The sequence below is a fragment of the Tenrec ecaudatus genome, chromosome 16 (assembly GCF_050624435.1).
Source record: "Tenrec ecaudatus isolate mTenEca1 chromosome 16, mTenEca1.hap1, whole genome shotgun sequence".
NCBI classification, from domain to species: Eukaryota; Metazoa; Chordata; class Mammalia; order Afrosoricida; family Tenrecidae; genus Tenrec; species Tenrec ecaudatus.
In genome coordinates, this window is record NC_134545.1 from 112,360,264 (window position 1) to 112,380,764 (window position 20,501).

Genomic DNA, 20,501 nt, shown 5'->3' on the forward strand with positions numbered 1-20,501 from the left:
GAGCCAGAGTGCCTGGCATGCAAGGGCCTGCACAAGATTATCATTGGGAACTGCCTACAGCTGGTGATACCTGCCTGCCCGGGGCAAGGTGATCAGGGCTAGAGGCCACCTACCTGTGCCAGGGGGGGCACGGTGAACTCCATGAGACCCAGCCCATTGCAAGAGTACATCTCCAGGGCGACCAGCACCTTTGTCACTGCACTGATGTACTCATCTGAGCTCTGTGAGGGAAGGGCACCGAGGGAGCTGATAGGGCACCAAGCAAATGCCTGTGCTCTAGGGGCACAGAGCATTGAGTCCAGATGCTCTGAAGACAGAGCATTGAGTCTAGATGGCCCTGAAGACATCCAGATGTTCAACCCCCACCCTATCCTCTCCTGCCCCTTCCTCCCTGGAACGGAAGGTGGGCCCAACATGTCACAAACAAACTGGAATTTAAGGAGTTTGGGGGGAGGTCAGGTGGCAGGGGGGTGGGGCCTGCCTATAGTCTGGGTCTCCAGTTTGCTGGAACAGACGCTGACCTGGAACTGGCTGAGACGGGGTGGGGGCCCACTGCTCCCACCTCATCTGCACTGCCCTCTGCAGCAGCCAGACTGAGGGGTGTGGGCAGGAAGGGTGCTGCCAAAGCCATGGCATGTGGGACTGAGGGAAATGACGCCCTCAGGGTCTCAAGGCCCAGGAGATGTTCATACCCAGCTGTGAGTGGGGAGTCCGATCTCATGAGGGTGCCCAGGGCGGGCCATGGGGGCCTGGTCCCTGTAGCCGCTCACCTGCTCGTCCACGCCCAGCCTGGGTCCGATCTGCTGCTGTGCCAGCTGCTTGGCCTTCACCCAGGTAGCGATGAGCTGCTGCCTGATGTGGGTGGGCACCTGGTCTTCAGGCACACTGCCGTTGGTCAGGCTCAGGGCAAACTCACAGACCTAGGGGACCACGCCCTGAGAAGCTGCACCAGCTGCCAGTCTCCCAGAGCTGCCAGTCTGCCAGAGCTGCCGAGGTCCCCAGGCTCTGCAGCCAGACCTGTGGGTGACACACTAGGGCCTGCTCTTCCTCCAAACCAACCTCTCACCTGGAGGTTGTAGATCAGCGCGCTCCTTTTCAGCAGCTATGACAAGAACACACACTCCCTCCTTGCGGTCCATTCAGACACACAGCCACCCCCTAGGACCCAGTAGACCTGCTCTTTATAGCAGACAACCTCATCTTTCTTCCAGGAAGCAGTTGGTGGGTTTGAACTAGGAACCTTGTGGTTAGTAGCCCACTAGGGCTCCTTCGACAGCTATCTTTCCTCCCTCTGAAGCCCCCCTGGATTCGGGGTACACTTCAGGGTGAAGGCCCTGCCAGGCCATCCTGTCCAAAGGGACCTTTTTCTTTGTGCCATCTTTGGTCTCATCCTTCATCCAGTGCTGATCCCTCCCCATGGGCAACTGAGCCTGAGCCGGCACTCACCCCTCTGCCTGCTTGACCCAGCCCACCAGTGCCCCCCTCCGCCCCGCACACCTCCAGCGCCGTCTTGACCTCCGAGATGGCCCCCGAGTCCAGCGCCCCGTGCGGCTGCGTCCCCCGCATTAGTTTCCGGAACTTCTCCGTTGTCTGGGCGGGGATCCAGCTGAGAATCAGGCCCCGGGCCAGGGCGTTGCAGATCCCCACCAGGCTGACTGCGTCTCTGGAGAAGGGAGCGCCAGTTGGAGGCCGCTCGACCCAGAACCGGCTGTGTGCTCCGACTCTATGGGGCCCCCAGACTACCCTCTCGAGGACTGTGACATCGTCACACGTGGGCTACGTGCGTGAGTCCCCCGGCAGGAGGTCCCCACTGTCCCACTGGGCAACCCCGGGGGGGCTGTTAGTTTAGCGGTGTCTTCTTCAGTCTTTCCTCCCAGCATCAAGCCAACCCGGCGGCGCCCCCCAACCCCTCTCTGGACTCGACTCCACCCACTGGCCCTGACTCCCACCCCCGCCGGCCCGCACACCGCTGAGGCTCCGCCCACCTCCCTCCCCAGCCCCGCCGGCCCGCCCACCCGTTGTGGCCAGTGGTCCTGACGATGTTCAGCAGGGTTTGCAGCGCGCCCACCAGCTCCCTCTGGCGGCCGGCGGTGATGAGGTGGCGGTTGTGGTTGAGCACGTACACCACTGCGTTCTGCACGATCCACGCCTCGCCGATCTCCTGCCCAATCTCGGCGGAGCGCAGCCAGTTGCTCATGGCGTACTGTGACAGGCTCTCGATCCAGTTGCTGCGTGCACAGGCCCCGAGGGTACTACACAGGGGCTAAACTGACCGGGAGCCTCTGCCCTGGCCCTGCCACTCCCGGACCACTGAGCGCCTGGGCTGAACTGGGGTGTCCATGGGTGTTGGGCAAGCAGTGGTCAGCCACCGGCCACACCGGACCCAGATGGACCCCGCCCAGGTCCCCATTGCCTCTGCAACCTGTCCTTCCGTCTGAGCTGACCGAAGTGTGCAGGTCACACTGTGCTGGGCACCTGTGAGTCACCGGCTGAGGTGGGGCCCCTACCTGTACGTGACCCACTCTGCATTCTCCTCAGGGACTGTGGCCTGGTAGCCGGCCGAGTGCTGACTGGTGTCTTCAGGAGGGACGGGGAGGTCATTGAGCTGGACCCCCTCAGACTTCAGCAGATGGACTGTCGCCTGTGGAGTGAGCCCCTGAGAGCTGCCCCCTCACTGGCTGCCACCTGGTCCCTCTCTACTCAGCCACAGGTAGGCAGCGTCCAAACACCCACCCATATATGTGAGGAGGCCACGGTGTACCCGGAACACAGTCCCTCACTGCCTTGTCCCTTACTGTTTGGTCCTTCACCTGTCCATCACGCTCACTGGTCAGCCACATGGGGTCTCCAAAAGCAAGCTAGCCACTCTCTTGTCCAGTGAGAATGGCCTCTCACGTCATCAAATGCCAGCTCCTGGCAACTCTCAGTATGCACTGAACTGCATGGTTCACGGCCATCGGGGAGAGGGGTGGGCAGCTCAGGGGTGGCCGCAGCAGCCTTGCTGCCTGTGACACTAACGTCCTGTCACCACAGTAGGGCCCTGCCTGCTGTGTCCCCACACACAGAGGGACGCAAGTCTGAAGGGTGCTCAGGGCTGACACCAGGAGCTCTCTGGCCCCCTGCACGAGGACACATGAGTGGACGATACCGGCCCGCACGTACCTCGGCATTGATGAAGCCCACCTCGGCGAACTTTCGCAGCAGCCTGGGCATATCCTGCCGCTGCAGGCTGAGCCCGGGCGGCTCCCCGCTGCCGTGCACAGCCTTGTCCTGGCCCCGCTTCTTCTTCCCTGCGGAATACCGAGTGACTGTCAGTGTGGCCTCCGGGCTACCCAGACATCGGAGGGACCACTCCTGGAGCAGGACAAGACCCACCCCTGCCGGCGTGGGCTCTCTGCTCCACGTTCACCCCACGGAGGATGCCCTGCCACCAGCCTGTCCCAGCAGGTAGCCTGGGCCCTCATGTCCCTGGTGCCGAGACGGCCACCCCAAGCAGAGCCTGCTCCTCCCTGGTCCCTGCAGTCTCTTCACCCCACACAGGCACACCTTGGCCGGGAGTCCAGCCGTTCGCCTCCCCCTCTCCTGCCCGAGCCCCAGAATGAGGCCCTTAGGACCAGAGCAGGGGCCGGGGAAGTCCATATCCGAGGGGAGTCTGCAACGAAGCCTGATCCTTTTACACTTGAAGGTGCCCCGCCCCTCGAGTTCAGAGACACGGCCCTGTCCTGGAGACCTGCTGTAGCTCTGCCTGGGGCCGGGGTCAGGGGCCAGCGTGGACTGCCTGGCCATGCCTACTTGGCACCCCCGCACACCTCGCTTAAGCCGGATGGGCTTCTTGGTCTTCATGTAGTCGTAGAGCAGGCAGAAGCGGCTGGCGGTCCTGCACACGTCCCAGACACCCTGCTTTCTCGCCACTTTGGCCAGGTCTGCCCAGATCTGGATCCTATGTCCAGGCCCAGCCGGGAGGGAGGCACAGGGTCAGGTAAACTGGGTGCAAGGGGCAGTGGGGGTCTGCCCCTGGTGGCAGGAACAGCAGGGCAACAGGGGTGGAGGACTACCCCATAGGGTGTGGGCATGGAGAGTAGGGGTAGAGGCCTCTGAGGAAGGCACGAATAAGTGGGGGCTGGGGGTCACCCAACGGGGTTGTGCAGGTTAGTTGGGGGCAGCACCCTGGGGCACAGGGTGAATGGGGATGAGGGTCTTCAGGTGGGCACGGGTGAGTAGGGTGGGGGGCTGAGTGGGGGTGGGGGTGAATAGGGGGTGGTGCTGCCGCAGCACGCACACCTCTCCTGGTCATTTTCACTGCCCAGTCTCCGGAGGTGCCCAGCCGCCTTTTCCACGCTGATGATGAAGTGTCGCGCTTTGGCGAAGAGGCCGGAGAAGCGGCTCTTGCTTTTCCCCAGGGAGACTGCAGGAAGAGGGTTGGGGGAGACAGGCCATGAGCCTGGGAACCTCTCAGACACGCTGGGGGCCATGTGAGTGGGGAACTGTGTGACTATGAGGACCCTGTGACCAGGGGGACAGAGGCCTTGTGACCTGAGGGCCATGGAGTGGGGAGCTATGTGGATTGGGGGTCCTATGACCCCATGATCTGGCTGTGAGGGCTGGCAGGTTTCCGCTGGCCTCCATAGGCACCCCCTGGCATCCTTGCCCCTGCTTCCCTCAGTGCCCTCACTCCTCGCCCACCTTTGGCCTCGTTCTCGCTGTTGAGCACAATCTGGAAGGCGTCGGGCGCCAGGGCCAGGCCTGCATTCACCAGGAAGGCCCGCTTCTTCCGGACACTGTCCTTGGGCATGACCTTTTTTGCCTGCAGGGGCAAGGTGCTGGGGATCTTCTTCCACTGCTGCCAGACAGGCGCAAGGGCCCTGAGCCCCAGACAAGAAGCCTTCCTCCCACTCCACACTGTCCCCACTACCCCAGGGCAGGCTAGGCAGGGCAGGGACATGTGTCCACCTCTTCCTGCCGCACCGCCACCCCAGGTCTACCCCCCTGCTCCCTTTACTCCAGGACCCTCCAGGATCCAGCAGGCAGGCAGGGCAGGGACCTATGACCTTCATCCCTGCTCCCCCTCCTCAGTTCCTCAGGACCTACAGGGTAGGTCCTGACCTCATCCCTGGGCAGGGACCTATGACCTCATCCCTGCTCCCCCTCCTCCAGTTCCCCAGGACCTACAGGGTAGAGGCCAGCTCCACCCACCACTGTTGCCCCTTTTCCCCTGGCTCCCCAGCATCGGGCAGGCACCTGCTCGATGGCCATGATGGCCATGTCCTCCGCGCGCTCGGGCTGCTGGTAGAGCAGGGTGCAGAGGTGCAGGCGGTTGGCATCCATGTGAAGCCGGTCCTGGTAGAGGCCCAGGCTGTCCAGGCGCTGGGCCTTCCGTAGCTGCTCCAGTGCGGGCTCCAGGCGGTCCTCGTCCTCCTCCAGGTGGGCCAGCTCCATGTGCACCTGGCAGCGCAGCAGCACCCACAGGCTGTGGGGCACAGGGGGAGAGCAGTGTGGGCACAAGGCTGTGGGGCATGGGGGAGGGGGCAGTGTGGGCACAGGTTGCGGGGGGCGGTAGGGAGGAGTATGGTGGGGACACAGTGTGTGTGTGGCATGGGGGTCATGATGAGGAAGGGCATGGTGTGGGGGTGCCCTATGCCATCTCCCCACCCTGGACTGCCTTCCCCTCTGTTCCCCACACCGGTGGGCTGTGCTTGCCTGGCAGGTTCCCCAGCTCTGTGCTGTGCATTTGGTCCCACCTCAGTCTCCCCCAACCTGACAGGGAGGCACATGGAACAGGTGCCCACAGACCCACCAGGCTGGGGCGCCTGGGTGCCGGAGCAGCCATTACCAAACCAGGATTAGATCCTATGTAACTCGGTATTGGTGTGGATGGAGGTGTAGGTGTGGATGGAGGTGTAGGTGTAGATGTAGGTCAGGATGGAAGCATAGGCGTAGGTGTGGGTATAGACGTAGGTGTGGTGTAGACATGGTGTAGATGTAGGTGTATGTGATAGTTAAGGTTTATTGTGCCAACCTGGGTGATGAACACATGTGGGATTAATTGAAGGGTGGAGAGCTAAATGGCTTGGTGAGCCTCGCCTTTCTTGTTCTCTGGTCTCTTGCTCTATGAGGGTCGGACCAATGTGCTGGTGCCTTAGCTAGTTCTTTGCCTCAGCTGGCAAGACTCACTTCCTGTGAGACATCCCTGGGGAGAAGAAGCCACATGGACCTACCCTGATGCAGCCCTGGGTGCTGGAGAAGCCTCATGGAGACCCCAGCCAGTGCAGAGATGCTTACACGCTCACTGATTCGGCTTTCCTCCTGCAGTCTGGATCATAGTGTGTGTTTTGTGAGATTGAGGAAGACTTTGTAGATCGATTTTGGACATATGAGCTAATCCCAACCCAACTGGACTGGGTTGGGATGCTTAATGTACAACCGCCCTTTATATAAAACTCTCTCCTGTAAAATATGAGTGTTTATTAATTTTGTTTTTCTAGTCTACCCAGACTAACACAGTGTCGAAGAAGACGTAGGTGTGGGTGTAGCTGTAGCTGTGGTTGCAGGTGTGGATCTCAGTACAGACAGGTGTAGAAGACAATAGAGAGGCAGGTGTAGGCGACCCCCAGCAGCAGGAAGCAGATCCAAGAACACTTCTGGGCCATGTCTCTCTCTGGGTGTCTCTAGGGCCTGACCTGGTGCTGGCCTAGGGTCCCTGCTGAGAGGCTGGGAGCAGTCTCCAGCCACCTTGGCCACTTGCCAGGGGTGCAGGCTCAGGGCCTCTAGCCTCCCGCAGACTCCCCTTTGTCAGACAGCAAGGTGAGCTCTGTGGCAGCCGGGGCTCTGTCCACGGCCTGTGGTGGCACACAGGTGCCTACCTGTCCATCTTCTCCAGGACCTCAGCGATGCTGGCTAGGGCCCTGCGCAGGTGGTGGCGCAGGTTGTGCTGGAGCAGGGGGAGGCAGAGGTTCCACAGCGTGGTGCACACCACGTGGATGACGTTGGGGTCTCCCAGGTGCTGGGCACGCTGCAGTACCACCTCCAGCTGCTGGATGATGCGAAGCTGGTTCTGGGAAGAGCAGAGCATCACCTGGCGACCGCCCCTGGGGCCCATGGGGCAAGAGGCCGTTCCCCACCAGGCACACAGGGCAGGGACAGCTGGTGGCCTCAGGAGAGAGCTGGACAACCCCCCCACTCCCACCCCCACCCCCATGTGGTTTCCCTGTCCTGGGCTTCCCAGAACCACTGTCTCCCGGGAAATGAATGCCCGTTTGGGCGGCTAACTGCAACATCAGCAGCTCAAAACCACCAGCTACTCGGCCAGAGACGGGCTTTCTGCTGCCATCGCAGTAGTCTCAGAAGCCCACAGGGGCAATTCTACCCTGTCCTAAAGGGTTGTGGTGTGTCAACACGGACTCGATGGCTGTGAGTCTGCTTTTGGGTTTTGTTTGCATCCTGCTGTCACTGCATCCTGCTGTCTCCTGCTGTCACTGGGGCAGGATGCCTGGGTCGTGACCGCTGGGGTTAAGGGTCCTTCCTGTGACCCCCACGCTCTCCTCTCCACCTGTGGGACCTGGTGGCTCATGGTGCCCTGCCCCCCGCCTTCACAGGGGGTGGAAACGGAGGCCCCAGAATTGCCCTCTACCTTGAGCCAGGCCCAGGTCAGAATCAGCAAGGAGGCCTGGGGTGGGGAGGGGAGTGTGAGGAGCGGGTACCGCTCACCTCCACAGCCACTCGGGCGTAGCCTTTCATCTTACTCTCCAGCTTGAAGGCTTCAAACTCACACTCTAGGCACTCGACCTCCATCAGCCTCCCGGGATCCTGTCGGACATGGAGGTCCCCACAATACTTCTTCACAGCTGCGAGGAGCCCACTCTTGCATGCAGGCAGGCATTCAAAGCCAAGTCAGGGCGCCTCCTCCCCAGGAACACCCCAGCCCACGACACGGGCACAGCAACGCTGATGGGCCTCTGAAACTCCCCCAGAACATTCCCCACTCCCCGAGCTAGCCCGGTAGCTCCGTGCAGACACTGATGCGTCCAGGGGCGGGCAGGAGGGGCTCCGAGAGACGGGTGGGGGAGCTCCATAGTTAACAAAAGTCATTTGCATCTGCCAAATGACCGCCTTCATGTGCTGACGGGTGGCGGGTCTCCTGGTAACAGCTTTGTTGAAGTTTAAGTGCACACAGTTAAATGTGCCAGTCATGCCGTCTCAGACAACACCCGGGGGCAGACCCAGACTGTCGCCATAATTCACACACAGCGTCCCCACGCACCTGGGACCCTGCTGTCCGGCCCGCTGCCCTCCCCACCCCGGGCAGCAGTGCACCTGCTCTCAGGAGCTAGAGTTCTGTGGGCACATTGCTCACACCTCGTGGGGAGGAATCCCATCCCACGAGCTTGATCTACTAGCCCCTTCCTCTCCCATGTGCCCCTCGATGGCTCCCAGTTATGTCGGGTGGGCCAGCCCATCAGCCCCTTCCTCTCCCATCGACACTGTGCCCCACTGGCTCCCTGGATGTGGCTGTCCGGTGCAGTGAAGTGGGGAGCAGCTGTGTGAATGTGGTCGGCCAGTGTAGAGTGACCCTGCAGACCCTGAGGAGCAGGACCTTGGGGAGATGGGTCCCCCACCAGGTAGTGGGGGGGGGTCATTCCAGGGCGGGTGTCGTCATGTGCAGTGGGCACGGCATGGCCATACCAGATCCTCCATTTTCTTCAGGTCTGCGATGCAGCCGGAAGCAACCTCCTCGGACCTCAGGTTCAGGGACAGTCGCGCCAGCTCAAACAGCAGGAGAATCCTGGGGGAGAGGAGTAGTCAGGGTCTCACGGTGACAGGGACATGCCAGTCACACAAGGTCCCATGGGACAGGCGGTCAGCCCGGGAGGGACTGTCCAGGAAACAGGATGGAGTAGCAGAAAGGCGTCCCTGACATATAGGAAGGGAGGTCGCTGGCACAGCTGGGGGGCGGGGGGTGGGGGGCCGAGTCAAGCCATTTCCCCAGGTGACTCCAGCTCTCCAGCCTTGGGGTGACCGTCTTGCTGGACTGGAGGACGCACAGCCAGCCTGTGCCAAGGGCATTGTTTCCTGTCTGCAAGTCAGAGTCCAGGTGCAGGCAGAGTCCGGGGTGCATGCTGCTCCCCCCCTACACACACACACAACAGCTGGGCCGGGCAGGGGACATGGGGGTGAGGAAGGACCTCTATCTCTGACTCTAAACCTGGCCCCTCCCATCGCAGGTCAGCCAGGTGCCAATCACCCCCCCCCCCCGCCCTCATTTTCAGGAAGAGCTCACAGATCAGTAACCCTTATCACACGTGGAGAGACGGGCTACGGAGGGCAGCTGTGGCCATGGTCATCTGCACTGAGTGCACGCAGGAGGCAGGCTGGTGGCTGGGCAGGGACAGGAAGCTCGGGGCACAGCAGAGACAGGTGAGGGCATGCTCAAGAGGCCACGCTTGAGTCAGGTGCACCTCAGTCCCCCAGGGGACGTCCTTGCTCTTAAACACATGTTCAGAGGTCCGGGGCTGTGCATCACTAAGACCACTAAGCAGAAGGCAGACGGAAGCCCAGCCAGGCTGCTATTAGACTGGATGCGGGTGGAGGGGAATAGCGTCTCATATGCTGCGACAGGTCATCAGGAGAGAGCAGTCCTTGGGGAAGGCAGGCGTCACACAGGCTAAAGTAGAGGGGCTGTGGAAACGAGCAGGACCATGGCCCAGATACACCGAGCCGGGCTGCAACAATGGGCGCAGCCGCCGGAACCCGTGAGGACGGTCGGAGCAGGCTTGTGCTCACAGGCCGAGGGTCATGCACAGAGCTACCCACGTAGCCCACGGCTACGGAGCCACACCCACCGGGAAAAGGAAGGGGAAAGATAAATAAACCAAAGGATGGCTGGAAGCCAGGCCTCTCCGGATCTCTCAAGAAGCAGCCACCACTCGTTTCTGTGGGAGTTTTCGTGCCAAACCACCTGGCCAAGGACCCCAAATAAGCCTGGTGTTCACAGGCAGGCAAGGCTTTGGGGGGAAGGAGTTACCTGACACAGCTGTCCCTGCTGGGGGCCGGGCCGGGGGAGCCCATGCCCCAGTCCTTCCAGGACTCCTTTCTACTCAAGGAAACAGGCCTTCCTGCGGCCTTTCCTAAGCGACTCCACTTTCGCAAAGTGAGAGGGACCTGCCATCGGACTGATGCTGACCCACAGCACCCATGGGCGGAGGAGACTGCCGCGGCTTTCCTTACAGGAGCGGTCAGCCCAGGGCGGGCCGGTGGACCAGCACTGCTGACCTTCCACGATGGGCACCATGCGCACGGCAGACTGTCGGCGCAGACGGGGTGTGGGAGTTGGGTGTCATCACGATCCCCCCCCTCTCTCTTCACATTTTGCAGGTGTGAAATCCACTCACTTCTCGTCCTGGATCAAAGGTAGGCGATGGTGGTTGTGCGTCCCCAGGCGCCTGTGGACTGCCTTCAGGATGGAGGGGGCATCCTCGGGCAATTCATTTTTCTCCCATTTCCTAGAGCGAGAGAACATTAGCAATGTGCTCCGACCACACTCACCCTGTGTGCCCTCACACTCACCCTGTGTGCCCTCACACTCACCCTGTGTCCCCTCACACTCAGTGTCCCCTCACACTCACACACTCTGCCCCTCACACTCACCCTGTGTGCCTTCACACTCACACTGCCCTCACACTCACCCTGTGTGCCCTCACACTCACCCTGTGTCCCCTCACACTCACACCGTGTGCCCTCACACTCACCCTGTGTCCCCTCACACTCACACACTCTGCCCCTCACACTCACACTCACCCTGTGTCCCCTCACACTCACACCGTGTGCCCTCACACTCACCCTGTGTCCCCTCACAATCACCCTGTGTCCCCTCACACTCACAGTGTCCCCTCACACTCACACACTCTGCCCCTCACAATCACACTCACCCTGTGTGCCCTCATACTCACCCTGTGTGCGCTCACACGCACACACTGTGCCCCTCACACTCACACTCTGCCCCTCACACTCACCCTGTGTGCCCTCACACTCACACACTGTGCCCCTCACACTCACCCTGTGTGCCCTCACACTCACACACTGTGCCCCTCACACTCACCCTGTGTCCCCTCACACTCACACTCTGCCTCTCACACTCACACTCACCCTGTGTGCCCTCACACTCACACGCTGTGCCCCTCACACTCACCCTGTGTGCCCTCACACTCACACTCTGCCCCTCACACTCACACTCTACCCCTCACACTCACACTCTGTCCCTCACACTCACCCTGTGTCCCCTCACACTCACACTCACAGTGTCCCCTCACACTCACACAGTGTCCCCTCACACTCACACTCTGTCCCCTCACACTCACACCGTGTCCCCTCACACTCACCCTGTGTGCCCTCACACTCACACACTGTGCCCCTCACACTCACACTCACCCTGTATGCCCTCACACTCACAGTTTCCCCTCACTCTCACACTCACACTGTGTCCCCTCACTCTCACTGTGTCCCCTCACACACCCTGCCCCTCACACTTACACTGTGTCCCCTCACACACTCACTTGTCCCCTTACGCTCACATCCTGCCCCCTCACACTCACACTCACACTCACACTGTGTCCCCACCACACGTACGCTCACCCTGTAAATGCCCCTCCAGTTGAGCTCCCACAATCCCTGTGCTCCCTCTCTCTCCTTTCCTGTGACCACTCAGGTCTCTGCTATCCTTACAGGACCTCATGTCCGAATGTCTCCTCCTGCTGTCCCTTGCCCCTTTGCCACCTCCTCCTCCTCCTTCCCCCACCAAATCTCCAGCCTCGTCCTCAGAGACAGCTCAGAGGCCACTTCTGCCTCGCTGGCTCCCTGTGATCTCGCTGCGGACAGGAGGGGGCAGGGCTGGCGCTCCTCCAGTAGTCCTGTGCCCTGTCCATCACAGGAGTTCTCCCCCACTGCCCCTGAGGCCCCGCCTGCCCCCCGCAGGGCTGCCCCTCCCAGGCGACTTACGCTTTCAGCATGTTCACGTAGAAAGAGGCGGTCAGACTACTGGAAGACTTCATTTCTTCTCGGAAATGAGACTCATCCATTAATTCATAACGGACCTACCGTAAAAGGGGTCCAAATGTTAATTGGGTCAAACAAATAATTAGCTCTATTCCATGTCCCACAACTTCTGAAAGCCTCTTGTGCCCCAATTTAAAGTTTCTTGTATTTCTCATTTGCAAGTCTCCTGCCACCGTGCTCCCTACTGAGCTCCTCAGATGGAAGCTGAGCCAATTCTCCTGGGCAGACACACGGTCTGTGGTCCTTACTGACGCCTCACAGCTTCCGGTCACCGAGGCAGCCATGCAGAGTGACAAGGGAGGAGAAATGTTTCATTTTGTTTCAAAGTGTCAGGGTTAAGCTGAGCGCGTCCTCACATCATAAAGAGGGGGGTTTCTTCTAAACATGTTTGCAAGGGTAAGTCCGTTTGTGTTGCTGCGAAATCTTAGAAACCTGTATTAGACAAAACCATCACCATGTGAAGCTGGCCGGCCCTCCCGCACACCAGCTCTCAGCACCTCAGGGCCACCCTGGGTGCCCTCCGCTCGCTCAGCCTTGTCCTTTCCCAACGTCCTCTGAGTTTGGGTGACAGAAAGAAGTCCACAGGGGCGGCGCCAGGGTGCCTGTGGGGGGCCAGGTTTCTCAAGGACAGGCGCATAGGACAGTCCTTGCTGGCTGACAGGATCCAGGGTGCCTTATTGCCGTGGGAAAAGACACTAACTCCGCAGCGCCCTCTGCTTGGCCGTCGTCCTGCCAGTGAAGTCTTCCACGTCCTAAAAACTCGCCCGTCACCATCAGTCCTGGTGACCACCCTGTGTCCTCCGGGAAACCGACCAATTCTCAACTGCGACCCCGGAGCCCCATAATCTGTCAGATCTCTGTACCCAGAACCCACCATAACCTCTGACTCTGCACCCAGACCCACCAAAACCTCCGACTGACTCTGCACCCAGAACCCACCATAACCTCTGACTGATTCTGCACCCAGAACCCACCATAACCTCTGACTGAATCTGCACCGAGAACCCACCATAACCTCTGACTGAATCTGCACCCAGAACCCACCATAACCTCTGACTGAATCTGCACCCAGAACCTACCATAATCTCTGACTGAATCTGCACCCAGAACCCATCATAACCTCTGACTGAATCTGCACCCAGAACCCACCATAACCTCTGACTGAATCTGCATCCAGCACCCATCATAACCTCTGACTGAATCTGCACCCAGAACCCACCATAACCTCTGACTCTGCACCCAGAATCCATCATAACCTCTGAATCTGCACCCAGCACCCATCATAACCTCTGACTGAATCTGCACCCAGAACCCACGATAACCTCTAAATCTGCATCCAGAACCCACCATAACCTCTGACTGATCTCTGCACCCAGAACCCACCATAACCTCTGACTGAATCTGCACCCAGAACCCACCATAACCTCTGACTGACTCTGCACCCAGAACCCACCATAATCTCTCACCAACTCTGCACCCAGAACCCATCATAACCTCTGACTGAATTTGCACCCAGAACCCATCATAACCTCTGACTGAATCTGCACCCAGAACCCACCATAACCTCTGACTGAATCTGCACCCAGAACCCACCATAACCTCTCACTGACTCTGCACCCAGAACCCACCATAACCTCTGACTGTCTGCACCCAGAACCCACCATAACCTCTGACTCTGCACCCAGAACCCACCATAACCTCTGACTGAATCTGCACCCAGAACCCACCATAACCTCTGACTCTGCACCCAGAACCCACCATAACCTCTGACTGAATCTGCACCCAGAACCCACCATAACCTCTGACTGTCTGCACCCAGAACCCACCATAACCTCTGACTCTGCACCCAGAACCCATCATAACCTCCAACTGAATCTGCACCCAAAACCCACCATAACCTCTGTCTGAATCTGTGTGGCCTGCCATGGCCCAGCAGGCTCTGCTCTCAGGACCGTGAGGGCCAATTCAAGGCTAACCCCAGTGATGGTTCGTTCTATAAAACCATCTTCATTAGCTTTGACCTCACTTAAATGGCCGATGGAAAGACCAGGCTTCTGGCTCTCACCAAGCTGAAAGCTTGCCAAGGCCAAGGCCACTGCTTGCAGTCTGTGAGATCTGAGTCCATGAGATCCCCGTGTGGATCCAATCTGCGGTCTTCCTGCACCAATCTGGACGTGGCCACAGCCCCTCGTTCACTGTGGCTGATGGTCTTCCTGTGTTGTCTCGTCTCTGTGGTGTTCCTGACCTTCCTTCAAACCCTGGATCCATCTAAGAGCGGATGTTTGCTGGGGACAGCACCCTGTGACCTTGCTGTGCAAATCCAGTGATTTGGGAGAACATCACCTGAACTTCGTTAAAACTTTGATATTAGCCTTGACCTCAAAATTACACACACCCCCACCATCAAATAGAGTGTGTGCTTCCTTTTTCAGCTGTCCCGATGAGACAGGGATGGGTGCACCCCTCAGAGCTGGCCGCAGAGGCAGATTTTAGGGCATATGAGTGGGAACCCCAGCAGCACTGCTCGCCAACTCACCTTGGCCCCTGTGGGTTGTGTGTGCCTGTTTGATGTCTGGTTGGATCGATCTACTTAGGGGTTTGTGTGTTTCTAATTGTGGTTTCTGAACCCTGGCTATGATTGGTAGGTTTATTGTGCCAACCTAGCCAATAGGAACATGTGGGATTAATATGGTTGCAGTTTGATTGGAGGGCTCGGCAAGCCCTGCCCCTCTCTCTCTTGCTCTCTGGTGATTGGACCAGCGTGCAGCTGCTTTAGCTAGTTCTCTGCCTCAACTTGTGAGCTACACTACCTGTGGGACAGCCAACCCGTGGATCGTGTGGCTAGAACCTGAAGTTCCTTCAAGACCTGCTTCGTCATGCTGCTGGTGTGTATATCACTTGAGCTTGGGACTGTTGGATCCTGTCGTTTGCTGCCTGCATTGCCCTAGGAAAGACTCAGCTGTCTGAGTCCTTGACCTTGAACCCAGCAGCCCTCGTGAGTTGAAAGACTTCCAATATATTGACTGTTCCATGGAAGTGAGTTGAACTGAGTCCTCCGTACTGCTGTGTGGACCAATTAGCTGTTATACTCCTTCGTGCTGTATATGTCTCTACCTCTATCTCTCTTTACATATAAAATCCTAAGAATCCCGGGTTTGTTTCTCTAGAGAACCCTGTCTATCACACTGGCATACAAATGCGTAATTGTGCACGTTTCCTGTGGGCCACTTTACCATGATGGAGAACATCTGCCGGTACCTCTGCGGCACATTGGTCTTGATAAAGGGGGCCGCGGTGGCGCAGAACTTGGCAGCATCCTCGTGCCTCCCAGCATCCAGGTAACACTCAAGCAGCTCTCTGCAGGACAGGGGGCCGGGGGTGGGGTGGTAACGGTCATTTCCTACTCAAAAGCCAGTGCCCGGTTCCTTTTAGCTGTCATGTTTCACGACTTCTGGGAAGATAGTTCCAGAGGTTGACCAGCCCCTTGAGCAGTAACCACAGAGCCCTTTACCGCCCAGGTCGGCTCTCGGGAAATGGGGACAGGATAGTGAGGCAGCCACTAACCAGAAGACCCAGCGACGACCCACACTGCAATAGCCCAGGACATGAAAAAGGAGCCTCTTACAGAGTGTCTGCCTTTGTACTCCATTCCCCTTTAAAGCACCCCAAACTGCCGATCTAATCACCCGCAGAGCCCGGCTTCCAGCCCGGGCGATGTCTCTGAGATGCGTTCTCTCATTGACCCCAAGCGCGCGTGCAGACTGACAGGCCCCAGCCAGCAGCCGGACACTATTACACAGCTTGAGCTGCAGTCTGCTGCTGGGGCTCCTCAGCCACCGCCCCCACCCCCTGCCACCGACCGGGCCCTCTGCCATCAGAGTAGACATGCAGCCACTCCCCCTAGTGACAGTTCACCCACACCCAGAACATTCATGCTCACGTGCACTTATGTCCATGTTTCTCTTGCTAAAATGTTGATGACCCTCAAGATTCTCTGAGCGGAGTTTTAAAACCAGGAGGCAGCACTAGGGTTAGGGGCCCCGTCCCTTGCTGAGCATGTCACTGCACCACATGAGGGCCACCCGTGCACCATGTGTGCCCATAGCTAGATCAGGCCTCTGAGTCGCACTGCAGAGCCCAGAGCAGGTCGCATCCATGCCCGTGACGTGGACCCATTGTCTGGCCAGGGGAGTGGGGGCCTGTCTGAGAAGCAGCCCCCAGGACAAGCGGACATGCTTGCAGAGGGAGCCACGAGGAACAGCAGTGAGTTCTTGGCCAGGAGAAGGCCCATGGGGAGAGGGGGGCCTTCTTAGCCAGCGGGGCTGGGACATAGAAGGCCTGAGGGGAGAGGGGGCCCCCGGCTCCCACAGGAAACGGGCTCAAAACGACTCAGCCTTAAAGGTAGGGGCAAAGACCACAAAGCCCCCCAGAGAAGCAATCTGGGAGCCCAAACCCACTAACCACAAACAGAAACAAATGAATAAATTAGACTTTGTCCAAATTAAAAACTGCTTTTCAGAAAATGATGGATGGAGAGGGCCCAGTCCGTCTCAGAGTGGAAGAGTGTGTTCCCGGCACCCTGACCTGCTGCTGGTGGACTGGTGTCGAGATAATAGGAGGAGTATTTCAGCTTGTTAAAAAACAACAACAACGAGCCTAATGAAATAAGCACGTCACACAAATGGCCGGCAGACACGTGCGAAGTCACTCGCCACCTTCAGCCACGGAAGGGACACGGCTGGTACCCACAGAGACACCACTCCTCCCCCACTGAGTAGCCCAGAACGTGGGGCTGTGGGGTGACGGTGCCCCCAGACACACGCTGTAGGGGCCGCCTTGTCAGCATTCTCCACCTCGTGTCCCCACTGCCCACGCAAGAGAAGCAACAGGCCTTGTTCACACAGCAATCAAAACCAGGACGTTTTTATCAACCGCGCTCCTAACTGCTTCCCAGTGCGAAACACCCCGAGTCCTTCCCCATGTGCCATGCCAGCCAGTGAGCAGGCTCTGCGATGGCCATGGAATCAGGCTGCTCATTCACTCCGACACGTCCTCTAAGGGGCTGGTCCTGGACAGGGACGCCACACTTGGTGAAGCAGAAAGTCGGAGAAATAGAGGAAGATCCCGAGGGGATCGAGATGGACTGACCCCGAGGCTGCAACATGGCTCAAACCTAAGCATCGTGGGGATGGCGCAGCTGGGCTGAGCTTCATTCCGGCCTGCAGGGTGCCCAGTGGCACCTGGCAGCACCGGGGAACCAACAATGAGGAGCGGCAGGCAGCCGCATGGGGTTCTCCCTGCGAGGAGATCCAGGACAAGCAGAGGGGCTGCTGATGAGAGGGGGCCAGGGAGACAGTGAGTGGGTGCCAGGCGCCCTCCGGTGTTTGTCATTGTCCCAGTCCCAGCACCGAGTGTCAAAGAGTGGTCACTGCCTGCCCCTGAGTAAGCTGACCTCGCCTCGATTAAGGGTCTTTCTGATCTCATAAGCCCTCCATGGGAAACCACTTTTGGTTTCTTTTTTGAGGCCTGGGGCCTCCTGAGACCCCCAGAGTGGACGGGTGAGTTGGGAGGCGGAGGGAGGGCTGGACTCACAGCATCAGCGTGGCCTGCCACTCCTTGTCCTCCTCCTTGGTCTGGGCTAACACCTGGACGATCTGTGAGAGGCTGGAGATGAGGTGATGGCGGAAGCCAGGCTTGAGGAACGGCCTCACCATTTGCCAGTAGAGCACCGAGGCATTATAGACCAGGAAGTAATACCTGCGGGCAGGGTCAGAGGGGGGCCCAGGTCACACCGGCTCCCACAATGCAACTCAAAGCCCTTCATGGGAGGAAGTCCGCACCCTCGCCATCCCCAGCAAGTGACAAAAGCCTAGCTGTCCCCCAGCCTCCTCCAGGGCAGCCATCATTGGTCCCATGGCTCTAGCTCTGCCCCAATTGATGCCTCCTCCCTCCCTTGGGCATCCCACAAGCTGGCCAAGGCCCCTGAAAGGATCCCAGGGAGCTCCTCCGGCCTGGGCCTCCCAGCGGCCCCCATGGTGGGGGTGACAAGACTGGGAGTGCACAGCAGGGTCGAGTGTATGTGTGGCACATCTCCACTGTGTCCAGAGAGAAGGCCGGGCATCAGCCAGGGGAAAGGTAGGGGAGGGGACCGAGCGGTAGGGGTGGGAGAGCAGGACATGGGCATGGGGCACAGAGAGGTGGAGAGAGGAGAGCCTGGAGGCGGGCCGGCCCTGGGGGCAATAGAAGCAAAATGTAACCCCGAACCATTGCCTGGCTTTATCCCATGGGCTTCAGGCACATGAAAAGAAGAAGAAGGACACCACCATCCATCCCCTACCACGGTAGTTCTAGACACAGATATGTTCCCTGGTGGGCTGGAGACTTGAGTAAGGCAGTCAAGAACACAGACTCCAGCCAATCATACAGAAGTGTTGGGGAGAGGCCAGTCACAGGCACAGTGAACCCACAGAAAAGAAGCAGGACAGAGACCCGTGTGCCCCAGCAGGCAGAGCCTCGGCCCACCCCAGTTCCGAGTGTCCACAACACCAAGGGGACTGGCCCCTGGCTGACCTACCTGGGCTCCCCTTTGGCAAAGTTTATTGTCTTCATGTACTGGGTCACGCAATCATCGAACTCCGCCTGAAATAGGCACCGAGCACCCAGTCACCCTGCGGGCGGCACCCAGGGCAGCCTGGCTTCCACAGTTGCTGGACAGTCTCTGGACAGGCACCTGGCTTCTCAGCTGGCTATGGACGTGGGTTAGGTATCAAGCTTCACGTTGCTGAACATTATTCTGAGAGCTATCCAGGCAGGCACATTGGGTCGAAGGGTGAGCCTTGGACACGTCTCCTGTGGTCCCCAGGGGAAGCTCACTCAGAGGACAACAAATAGGCAACCCTTTCCCAATGGGAAAGAGCCCGAGGGTGCTGTGGGATGACTGTTGGCTGCAGATGAACAGCAAGGCCAGGAGTCAAACCTGCTGACTGCTCCCAGAGAAAGAAGGGCTGTCTGGTCCCAGGAAGACCACCAGCCTCAGACACCCACAGGGACAGTCCTGCTCTGTCCCACAGGGTCACTGGGAGTTTGAATGGACATGATAGAAGTGGCCTGGCCACCAAGAACATGGCAGTGTTACAGCCAGGACTTCTAAGTCAGATGAACAGTGGGGAGTAAGATGGGGAGACCCCGAGGCCCACCAACTCACCAGGTTCTCCGGGGACTTTGGGGCGCACAGTTGGGCTCGGCACAGGTGTGCACGGCCCAAAAACTGGGTGACGGGCCCCTTGACCTTGAAGTACATCTGGATGCAGTCCTGGCTCATGTCCTGCTGTCCCATCTGGAAGCCAGAGAGAGTCCTCACAGGCCCTAGATCCTGTGTGCCATTGATCCCTGCCCACCTCATATGCCCCTTGGGTGAGGGGTCCCAGACAGACCTTGAGCGCCTGCTCGGCACACAGGATGAACAGGTCGGGGCTGAAGCTTTCAGTAGGGTCGAACTCGGACTTGCCCAGGTTGGCCGACTTGATCAGCTCATAAGCTTTCCACAGGGAGGCCACATCTGTGCACACGGTGGGCGAGAACCGGTCACTCGCCGCTGCCGACCGCATCATTGAGTTATGGCAGGTGGTCCTGGGGTCAGGAGCTTGGCCCTGCCCTAAGAGGACCCCTGTGGAAGTCCACAGCACCCTTCCCTTCTCACCGCCTCCCATGGGTCCCTCCCGCCCCGAGAAGCGCAGAGGACGGGGTGGGGGTGGGGTGGGGGTCGGGGATCTTGCTCAGTGGGTAGCGGCGTCCTGTGGAAAAGGCACCCGAGCCTGACTCTGTCCCCACCGCAGTGCGAGGCCAGCGAGCTGCGCGGGATTGCGGGGGTGGGACCGTGCCGGGTCCCCACATCCCAATCTCCTCGGAGCGGGGGTCGCCGTGGTCGTGGGCCCACCTTGCTGGCTGTCAGCATGGGCCAGCTGCTGGGTAATGATCAGGTCCATTGTGCTGACGCCCGGGGCTCAGGAGTCCGGCAGCACCACCACCTACAGTTGGTCGGTGTCCTAGGTCACCAGCGCGGTAGTTGCCTAGCGACGGGAGGGACGCCCGACCTACGGGTCGGAGGCGGGGCCACCGTTGGCCGGCGCCCAGTTGCCTGCGCGGGTGCCTGTTCTTGGGGCTGTGATGGGGCAAGGACGAGATCCATCCGGAGTGGGTAACTTCCCGGAGATTGGCCTGAGGACGGAGCGAGACACTGGTTGCAAGGTGAAGGCGGACAGAGACGGCAGGGGCGGTCGTACATCCCTGCCTTGGTAATGGAGTGGGGGGGGGGGGGTTGCCGATGGGCGTGGCATCCGGATAAGCCTGGTGGGAGGAGCCCCCCCCAGCACAGACCCGCACTCTGCCTGCAGGTAACCACCCACCGCGCTGCGAGTCTCTGCGTCACGGTCGTGGTGGCGCACACCGCAGTGATG

General features: G+C 59.3%; 1 protein-coding gene across 1 annotated transcript in view; it reads right to left on the minus strand.

Annotated features, from left to right (window-relative positions):
• Positions 1-20,030, minus strand: part of CFAP46 (cilia and flagella associated protein 46) — a 67,681-nt gene extending 47,651 nt beyond the window's left edge. Inside the window, exons 1-21 of the mRNA XM_075533488.1 lie at positions 19,982-20,030; positions 19,479-19,603; positions 19,250-19,381; positions 18,620-18,684; positions 17,638-17,802; positions 15,279-15,402; positions 11,989-12,083; positions 10,386-10,496; positions 8,680-8,779; positions 7,705-7,803; positions 6,861-7,051; positions 5,239-5,467; positions 4,684-4,804; positions 4,282-4,405; positions 3,810-3,940; positions 3,163-3,290; positions 2,508-2,641; positions 2,016-2,228; positions 1,498-1,663; positions 771-920; positions 114-221 (exon numbers count right to left, since the gene is read on the minus strand). Coding sequence (XP_075389603.1) covers positions 114-221; positions 771-920; positions 1,498-1,663; positions 2,016-2,228; positions 2,508-2,641; positions 3,163-3,290; positions 3,810-3,940; positions 4,282-4,405; positions 4,684-4,804; positions 5,239-5,467; positions 6,861-7,051; positions 7,705-7,803; positions 8,680-8,779; positions 10,386-10,496; positions 11,989-12,083; positions 15,279-15,402; positions 17,638-17,802; positions 18,620-18,684; positions 19,250-19,381; positions 19,479-19,603; positions 19,982-20,030 — 2,760 coding nt within the window. The remainder of the gene's footprint in view (positions 1-113; positions 222-770; positions 921-1,497; positions 1,664-2,015; positions 2,229-2,507; positions 2,642-3,162; positions 3,291-3,809; positions 3,941-4,281; positions 4,406-4,683; positions 4,805-5,238; positions 5,468-6,860; positions 7,052-7,704; positions 7,804-8,679; positions 8,780-10,385; positions 10,497-11,988; positions 12,084-15,278; positions 15,403-17,637; positions 17,803-18,619; positions 18,685-19,249; positions 19,382-19,478; positions 19,604-19,981) is intronic.
• Positions 20,031-20,501: the final 471 nt, after the last annotated feature.